A 10606-nucleotide genomic window follows, 5' to 3' on the forward strand; every position below is an offset into this window, starting at 1 on the left:
TAGCTTATTTTGGAGCTTAGTTATGACAATTTATTAGAAAACCAATAACCTAATAGAGTTTTGTGAGCGTGGCAATGGTTCGATTACGCCCGTTTACAATATCAACGGTTTCATTTTTACGCAAGTCACAGCTTACACAGACGGACGGACGGACAGGTGGACAGTTAGTCACTCGGATTTCAACTCTTCTCTTCTTCCTAATCATTTTTATATATATAACCGTATATCTTACTCGATTAGTTTTGAATGATACAAACAACCGTTAGGTTATATTTAATTGATTTCGAGTATTACCACCACAGTACCAACCACAATAACTACAAGGAAACCAATTATAACGTTATTAGCAAACTATGAGTGAGAAAAATGAAGTCCACCAACAGCGTGCTTATGTGGCAACATTATGTTGTAACAAAGGCTTGGCGAAGCACGTCGATGAACCAAGTGCCAATTTTGCTTTTAAAAGTAGTATGTGTATGTTAGCTAAAAAAAATTAAAAGAAATTTTTTAATTTCCTCAGTAAATTTAATTTCGTCAGCATGTATTGAAAATGTGCCTGCGTCATTTTTAATTTCAGCAACAAAAAATGTAATTTAAGAATTCCCTATAATCAGGACGAAAATCAAAGGAAATTTTTAATTGCATATTAATTGATAAAATGAATAAAGGACAATCACAAACAACATCTAGTAAATTCTTAAATCTCAGTGCTTTCTCTAAAGATAATTTTAAAAAATATGTTTTACGGGAGGGAGATACATTTTCCGTCTTGTGATCGGACTTCTGCCGGCTTTGATGAACGGAAGCTATGACAAAAAATGTCACGTGATTTGATCACCTTACGAATCAGAGTAACGTAAGAATGCTAGAGGGAGTGGTAAATAGAAAAATTTTAGGTAAACTGAGTATAAATCAAGGAACAACTGTTAAAACGATCAACACGGAAAAAAGTATTATCTCATTGAACCCCAACCGTCTAAAAAAACACCCGTTATGAAAGCAATACTGCCTTCACGTTTGTCGGAAGAACTAGTGGTTGAAAATATTTAAGGACAGAATGTAAGGTGATATTTTCCGAAAAAACTAACCCGAACCTCCAACTATTTCGGCACCAAAACACAATTCCTTAACTATTACGCAGCTCCATTGGTACTATTGTGGCATCCAGAAGGATGGAGGATTAAATTCACAAGATGAAGCTACAACAAATATTCTTAGAACTAGACTTTGAATATCGCTTACAAACTCTGCTATTTGTATTGCCTGAACCGTCCTAACCAGGTTTGACCTTGTCAGTATGATTTTATTTCTTGTCCTCTACCATTGAAACGGAAACTCTTTTGTGACTAGAAGGGTCGAGAGAAAGATTCTAAAAAATATTTGTAAACCTTTAAGATCAAAAAACAGGCTTTCAGAAGAAGTGATGAAAAATCTCGTTCTTGCCGACACACAATTACGACTTATTCATCGGTCTTAGGTAAAAACTAGGATATTTGTAACATCTGGGTGACACTAAACACCTCACTTGAAGGTGTTCGAATACGCTGTATCCGAGGCGAACTAATTTCTCATTTCTCAGCTAAGCCGAGTTTCTCAAGCACCGACAACAACAATGTGGGCAACAATTGTTTTAGATTGTGAGGCAACATCTTTTCACACAATTTAATAATTGTGGAAATAAAGTACAAAAGTACATTCGTGACAATTATTGATGCAGTGTGAGTAATTGATTGAAGCGAGAGCGCTACAAAGGAGGTCTACGAAGAACGAACTATAGCTAAAATCAAATGCTAATATGCAAATGTATGATAAAGTGCCGTTACATAAAAGAAAATAAGGCGTGGGTTAATTTCTAAGTTTATCATAAATGACGACAGCAAAACGAAATTAGTATTATAAAAAGAGAAGAATAACCCTATGAACATGCAGATTGTGTTGAATAAGTACGAGGAATTATGCAAGGTGGGGGAAAATTGTGGGTGAAGCCCAAAAGGAATTACACATTTATCTCGCAATGGATATCTGAATCTTGATGTTGTCACAGTTAAGCCGAATTATACATAAATTTCAACATTGGATGCAGAACTAAAATGTGAAAAACCTGTCAACACAAGCAACCAGCTACGAATAAACAGCAATCATAAAAGCAACGCCCCACAAAACGAAAACCGGGGAAAAAAGTCGGCAAAAAAGTGGGCAATAAAAGCACGAACTTCGAACTTTCCTAAAATCCAACTAAAGTACGGCGGACTATGAGTGCTGGCGCTGTACCGTAGGTGGCTCCTTGACATATGTCAAAATGTGCCGAAATCAAATTCGAAACGCTTTGACACACGTCGACGATGGCGGCAGTGACGCCAAAGGCAAACACCGAGTTCGCTCGAAATGCTTTTGATGTCGACAAAGTGCATACTATCCATATACATACATACATACGCGTGCACCGACTGACTGACTGTCTACACCAGACATCGCCAACAAAGCGGAAGAGAAACTACTGCTTAGACGAATATGACACGATCAGTGGATCAGTCAACGGCTTTGGCTGAACGTCGTCGTTTTGCACTTAGCCGGGTGTTGGCAACGTTGACGATCGACCAACTAACTGACTGTCGAACGAATCAAATCAACATACAATAGTAAAGTGGTGGGAAAGTCGCTATTGACAAAACCACCAATGGTGTCCAACATAAATCATGGCAAGCGCAAGCACATGCGCCAGCCACACCAAGGGACAATGGGCGATACGTGCCTACGTTAGTACATACATATCTTGATGATATGCATACGAGTATCACATAAGTTACTGAAGCAACAACAATTTAAACAGTGTCTGCAAAAAATAATCTGACTAATTGTAAAATATTACAAATTTACTTTAAAAAAAATCTTTGCCTAAATGAGTAAAGACTGAACTTTTCCTACACTTCCATATACTGGAAAGTAAAAGATGGCCTAATGAGCTCTTGTTTTTAATTGAAAAAGTAATAAAAAGTGTGACAAGTATAAAGGAGAATACCATAATCTGAGTCAACCAACTTGTAATCAGCATAGGTATATGATTCTTTCCATCGTAATTCATAAGTACAGTTTAGAACCCGCTAAACCATTTGTTGTTTTCTATAAAACTTCAAACTTCAAAAACCTCTTTGCTTTCTCCAAATTTGGTGAAATTTATAATGATCTTTTGTTTAAAAAAATTCTAATAGAGATAAGATTGGAACCCGGCAAGAAGGATTCGGCATCCTATTTTACTCTGTCCGACTACTTTTCTGATCCACTGTAAATAGTCGTATGAGGCGCCTACCAAATAAATAACACATACAACAATTACAACAATGTTGAATTTGTGTTGTAGACTCTCTTAGCTGGAGAAGCGCCACATTTTCCCATGACCATAGTTTGCAATTCAAATTATCAAGCGTAACTGGAACAAGTAAGTCTTTCAGCCCACCAAAACCAACACTCAATTTCTTCATACATATGTACCTTATACACCCATACATAACACAAAATTTGTCATGTGTTTACACTTTTTATTTTGCCACATGCAAATCTAGTAAAATTCCACAATAGATAATAGAGAATGGTCATAAAAGAATAAAGGGAAGATAGTTGCATGCAAATAAATGAAAACAAAACGAGACGAGTAACTCTGTTGTGCCTCAAATGCATAACTCCTGTTTGTAGATTAGGTGAAAGCCGCGACCCACATACTCGTCATCGCTGCGCACTGGTAATATAATTGGTCCCGCTGCGACGTCCTTAACCGGTGCATTTTGAGTGAAGTCGTCCGAAACGGTGCCATCGTTGAAACGCTCGCCGCAAAGCCGCACTTGATTCATGGCAATATAATCGTCGGGACAATTAAAAATACCAGCACCCGCTTGACCATCCGGCACCAAGTCGACTTCGTCTGAAAGGTGGTTAATAATAAGCAAGTAGTAAGAATATAAGTGCATAAAGAAAGGGTTCGTTTATCAAATTTTCAAAGTAAAGATAAATACAAATTTATTCCCGAGGGTCAACCCAATTTTGTAAAGAAAATTGTGTAGTCTTTTTTTAGATCATTTTTGCGAGAACATGGAGTGTGAAATGTGCCGGAGAGAGCCAAATATAGCGAATACGATGGGTGAACGATAACTTTCGTGTTGTGTGCGACTAAAAAATCAGTAGCAATCATATTAGAATATGATGGTGTGTTATCGCGGTGAAAACTCCATGGTTTTTTTCCCATAAATTCGGTCGGAAACGACAAATTGTTTCACATAGACGCCTCAAAACGGCTAAGTAGTATTATTAACCGTTTGACCTGTTGAACGAATTCATGGTGACCCATACCACGCTAATCAAAGAAAGTGATGAGCATCGCCTTGATTTTTGATCGACTTCGATGAAGTTTTTTCTGTTTCGGATCAATATTGGTGCGCGATTGGCTAGATTGCTACACAGTTTCAACGTCATATTCAAAAACCCACGCCTTGTCACCAGTGATAACGCGTTTTACAGTATTCTACTACGTTATCAAGCTTCTCTTTTGCGTCTTTTGGTACGAGTCTAGCATTGACACGCTTCATATCCAAAACATTAACCAATATGTGTTGAGTCAAGATTTTTCGACGACATCACGACCTTCGCTGAATGCTTTGTGCCACTCAAATACTTGTGTTTGTGGAAAGTAGACTCCCCAAAATAGTCCGTGGACGTGATTCCATTGAAAACACAATATTTCAAGCAAACTAGTGGTTTACTTTCTTTTTTATATGGTAAAAATCGGTAGGCACCCTTTTTATGTCGTAAACAAACAGCCACCAAACACACTAATGGAGATCAAACTTCACACGAAAGTAAAATACCAACAATTCAAACAAAATTGGTTTCCGTCCGCAGTTGAAATGGACCAGTCCGAGTTAAATTTGATCATATCTAATATTATAATATCTCTACATTTTCCATAATGGGATCAATTATAGGTTTCTGTTCATAAAGTAAAAACGGATACACTTTGTAGTACTGATTAGTTAGAAGGTAAGTCATAACACCGCCTAATTTTTTGTAAATATTTGTTACCTTCGTCTTTGTTAATGATTTGAAAATCCAGCTGTTCGCCACCATTAAGCTCGGTTTTATAACTAACAGAACACATATCCTTGGAGCGTTGTAGACAAATTACATAATTTAGATTATTCTGTAATTAAAATGTGGTTTGTAATTAAATAGGAATTGATTCGAAGAGAGCTTTACAAAATATGTTGCGCCCGCCTTGTTGACAAAGGCGCCGTCGGCGTCATAGTTGAATGACTTCACATCGCCTTCATTTTCTGTATAAAATTGCAAACAACCCTCTGGGGCCAAGTCTGTCTCCAGCTGAAATCAGGTAAACAATTGGAATAATTAATAATGCCGTATTTAATGTTGCCACCTTTTTTAAAATTTTTAGTGATAAAATAACAATTATTGTATGTTTATAAGATAAACAACTTGAGAAATCGATCGCAGAAGTTTTGAAAATATGGCATTTGAATATATTTTTGAAGAGCTGCTTTTGGCTGCCATCTTTTTAAGGACAACTGTTGCCGTAACCGAATTCTATATTTTAATTAGGGAAGAAAATCGAAGAATTATTTAAGACAAATACATATGTAGTTGAAATGCTGCCACCTATTAAAAATAGTTAAACGATTTAGAAAGATTTATTATGAATATATATATTTTGGAAAGCTACCTGATTAAAAATGTAATTCAGATATACTCGTTTACGACGTACAATTCCTTCTTATTTACCTGCATTATTTTTATGTTGAAGGCACGATCTCCGTTAGCCAGTTTGGTAATAAAAGACAGATAAATTTTCCTCTCAAAGGAATTGTTGACATCGACATAAACTGAAATTTTAAGCGTTTATTATTTTTTAAACTCTTTTAAAGGTTTTTATATGAAACCAGTCGGGGTAGAAGCACAGTGAAGTGGTGAGCAAACCAGCGCCGAAGTAAAAGTGGAGTTTGAACGAGAGATGTTTCGCAATTAGTAGGGGTTTGACAGCTTTGCTCATGATCAATTTTTTCCGCCGCTTTTCATTTTATTTGGGATTACAGCTTTGCAAGTATTGAAATTATTACAAAAAACGTTCGGAGAGTCTATTTAATCGAGGATGTAAGTACTTAAATGCATAGTAAGAAAAAAACGGAGCTCACGAAATATTAAAAATATTAACCCTTGGGAAATAAAAGCGGCACTCAATCTCTCGTATCGACTTTTGCAAAGAGAAAAGAATTTAAGTTCGCAATAGAGATGGTTTTTAACGAACACAAGTAAAATTGTAAACGTATTATAGCAAACTTTGTCGCCAGAGTTCTCCTGACTGTTTTGTTTTTGATACAAAAATATAACTTCCAGTTAACATATTTTACTCATCACTCCACTACCAACCAGACTTAAATTAAATTGCTTTTATAGCGCAAGTTTCTCCAGTACTCACTATGTTGGCCGGTATTAATGCCGCATAGAATGGGCACAACAAAATTAATGTTATGACCAGAGACAATGAATTGATCCTCCAGGCAGTCGCCATCGTTTGGGCGATTAATCTGTGGGCGAAAAGAGAACTTTATAATTATAATTTGCTACAACACAAACAAACTAAATAAAACTAACCTCAAACTGAATGAAATCCAAACGCAATTGCTGCACATTATCGCGTAAATTTATGATCAACACACAAATTAACATTTCGCGTACTGGATTTGGATAGTTGGGGCTCTCAAAGTAGACCACCGACTGTTTGGTCGTATCGCCACAACCGGTCAAAACTTTATTTTGCAAAAAAAAAAAGTATGAATTACAACATTTATTACAGTCTTTTTCAGTATCACTAATTCACACTCACACACGCAACACACGCCCACACCCTCCGCGCACGGCTCGGTCGGTATGCCACCTAAGCTTTTACACTCGAACTCATGATAGCAAGTACCCTCCAAAGCGCGCACGCGGATATCGATCTCATCCATTGCCACCGAACATTTGGTATTCTCGAATTTTATAACCTCGAAGAGGCTAAGAAAGCCCTTGCTTTTCATATTTTTGGTCGTATGTTGTTGTTGCAACAAATTAAGTTTGAACGGTGTGCTATGAAAGAGTGATTGCGGCCTTGTAACACCAATTTGTGGTGGTCTCATGATCGAGTTTAAGGCATCGGAAGCTTGTTCAATATTCGCTGTGACCAATGGTATCAAACTAGAGCTCACGGCGGGTGTTGGGACCAAAGCTGCCAATCTAAGGGGCGATTTCACTGTGCTTGTAGCATACGGTCTTACTTGCGGAGTGCGAATATTTAAGAAAGCGTTGTTTAACAGCTCGGTGTCTGGCGCCTGCACGACGTGTGCCTCTACGTCTGCACCAGTTTCTGCCTTTTCCCCATCCGTGACGTTGTGTTTCGTTGGCATCAGCACCTGTGGCAATTTATTTTCAAGGAAACGTGGCATTTGACGCAGAGGCTTAAAACGTAGTTGATAATGATCTGATATATCGGTAAAGCGGTTCCATTCTCTCATCCCACCATTTAACACTTTTTGATTACTTGCCTGCGTAGCGTTAAAATCTCCTATCGACCAATGACTTTGCCGTGGCAATGTGACAAAATCATCTCGATAATTTCCTATTACACCCTGTAAGGCGGCGTAAAAGCTGAAGTAAAGAAGACACAGTTGGTGTTGCATGGCTGTTCGTACAGTGGTGAAACGTTTCATCGAAAGCCACAGTCTAAACTGTTATTACCAGTAAACTGTTGGTCTCCATACACCGGATGATGCTTCACTCTTACGAAATTCTTAGCATAAATTTTCCCAACTCTCTCTCTGCCTTTGTGCGGCTCTCGTGCTTTATTGGAGCATTAATTGTCGACAAGTATTTTTCATGTGGCATGCGTAAAGCAAGAAAAACAATGAAAACAACAATGGCGTGTAATATAACCTTCACTTTTTATTTCATGGTAGGACGCTTTCGAATGTTGCAGGAAAACATGTTGCTGGAAGCGGCCTGCAACATGCCTTAATTTAGTATGATCAATATGCAACTACGCATAAGTTTAAGAATGGATGAAAAAATGAAAGTAAAGTAGAAAACAAAGCACAGCAAAACTTCTCGGTTATTGTATGTCTATTGGAAAGTACAATTTCGAGCGACGAGCTGAGTCGATTTGGCCATGTCCGTCTGTCTATCCGTATGTCTGGCAGTATATATGTGAACTAGATCAGTTTTTGATATATCGCACTTAAATTTTGCAAAAGTTTTTTTCAATAATACACAATAGCATATAGCTGTCATTCAAACTGACCGATCAAAATCATGTCCTTGTATAAAAAAACTTATTTATTTGAAAAGATTTGTAATTTTGAAACTCTTCAAATTTTGTTGGGGTATTCTCGAACTCTGACCACAAACTGTACTCCAATGGATCAGTATGAAGTATGGCTTAACTGCTTTACCACGCCGTCTCAATCACACTTTTTCTTTAGTTTTAAGCCCATCTTCCAAAAAGTGAAAAGTTGTAACGCCTTCACAGGAGACTCAAATCCAAAACAGTACAGCAGTTGGATAGTGACCACGTTGAACCATTGCAATAACATTTGTTGCATCGTTGAAATTGTTTGCGTAGATTATGTTGTTTTACTTAATAAAAACTTCTTAAATAGTGAACATTTCCAATTTGTATAAAGGATACTTTCATAGCCGTTGACTGCGTGCCACTGAAGAAGTCGCCTGCAGCTGTTGTACCTAATTTTCTTCAAGCGCGCTGTCGAAAGATGATCAGTTAACCACAATGGACTATCGTCTAATAAATCTTGACATTGATCTGGTGGTTAAACCTATTAGGGGGCAGGGCCACGTCCACTTTTTAAAAATTTCAAACTGCAAGTGCTTCTCGTTATTGCGATTCAATGTACCAAATTAGTTAATTGGTTAGTTATGGCAATTTATAGGTTTTCGTTTAATGGCGTTTTGTGGGCGTGGTAGTGTTCCAATTACACCCATCTACGAATTCCACCCGATTCGACCAAGGTTTTCAACTCGTCTCATGATTCTGATCATTTATATACATATATATAAGCCTATATCTCGATTCGTTTTAGGTGATACAAACAACCGTTAGGTGAAAGAACTATTGTACACTGTAGCAACATGTTGCACGCATATACAAACAACGGCAGTTTTTTCTGCGAATTTGTCCACGCTGCATACATCGTAAACTTTGTAACAGACTTTATGGCAGGACTAAGTACTATGAAATTAGACAGTTAGTTTCGTGTGTGATTTTTAATTTCTTTTAAAGTTATCTTAGCATCTCACCACTATTTTTTAGCAAACTGTCTGCAAATGTAATACTATTCAAAAATAGCTCGCATTAAATATTTTCACATGAAATAACATGTTCACGCCAAATAATCCTAAGGCTTACGCCAAATACTTCTCTTTCCACTTTCCCTTGTGCATTTCCAAGTATTTACGTATTTCACTATGCAAGTAATTATGAGCAAAAAAAATCTATTTGATTAAATCGTTAATTATTTTCCTTATCCACGTAAAGCAGGCAATTATAGTGCGGTCTAAGCAAGTGCCCGCAAATAATATTGAATTTTAGCATTAATTACATACAATTCAATTTATATTTATATTCACACATATTACCTATAATTAATAATCAAATTAATTGCGGTGCACTACCAGTATCAAGTTGAAGTTACATGCAAGTCGTGATGCGGTTTTATGTAGCTACGGATTTTTAATCATATGTATTATATATGTATATAAATACCCACATCCTTATGTAAGGTTTGACTAATGTAGCAGTTTGAAGAATGTTCATAAAAACCGCAACTTAAAAGAGCCAGCTGGGCAATTTATTAAAAAAAAAATTATTTACAGTGAAAACAAATTAGTCAGCCACAAAAGAGCAGCATCAGCGAATAATATTCATTTCGTATTTTCCAATCATAAAATTTTTAGCCTGTGTTAGTCGCTTGACTTACAAGAGACTCTTTTTATGGGGGTAGGGCAAAGAAAAACTGGAAAAGTTATTGAACCCAAATAAGAGATTCTTTAAGGTTGATTCCATTCCTAAAAAAATGTTTAAGTTATTTATGGCATCCATTATGTTGCTTATCGTAGTCATTGAAAGTACGCTTTCTAAAATATTTTAAAATTAAACGAAATAACCTCGGTCGGAACAGTTTTAATTCCCCCATTTATCTAAAATTTATTGCGTGTTGAAATTAACTGATAGCATGAAGATTTAGTCGTCATTTATTTTCTTTAATTTTTGCTAAATACATGTTCATACTCAATTGCTGAGTTGTCAAGAAGATAGCGAAATGGAATCATCTCAGTATTTATTTTGTGACCACCGCTCTTTTGGGAGACTAAGATTAAAACATCTTAACTTTTACTTTCTCAGCTAAGCGAACGAAATAACTGGTATTGGTATTAGTTGCCTAACCAGATGTTTAACGTGGTTAAATAAGTTCCTTTAGTTTAACTTCTTAGTGTAGTTATCCACAGTTAACCTACACGACCAAAGGGTTACTTGTAGACTTCCTTATTTGCTGTT

General features: G+C 36.6%; 1 protein-coding gene across 1 annotated transcript; it reads right to left on the minus strand.

Moving 5' to 3' along the window:
* Window positions 1-3573: 3573 nt before the first annotated feature.
* On the minus strand, window positions 3574-7739 carry LOC106617050 (uncharacterized). Its single transcript, XM_014234024.3, has 7 exons — window positions 6887-7739; window positions 6655-6809; window positions 6479-6587; window positions 5785-5885; window positions 5245-5367; window positions 5071-5188; window positions 3574-3916 (listed from the first exon to the last, which is right to left on the minus strand). The coding sequence occupies exons 1-7, from the start codon at window positions 7716-7718 to the stop codon at window positions 3666-3668; spliced, it is 1689 nt and encodes a 562-aa protein (XP_014089499.3). The 5' UTR covers window positions 7719-7739; the 3' UTR covers window positions 3574-3665.
* Between the last annotated feature and the right edge of the window lie 2867 nt (window positions 7740-10606).

Source organism: Bactrocera oleae, chromosome 2 (genome assembly GCF_042242935.1).
Source record: "Bactrocera oleae isolate idBacOlea1 chromosome 2, idBacOlea1, whole genome shotgun sequence".
Lineage (NCBI taxonomy): Eukaryota > Metazoa > Arthropoda > Insecta > Diptera > Tephritidae > Bactrocera > Bactrocera oleae.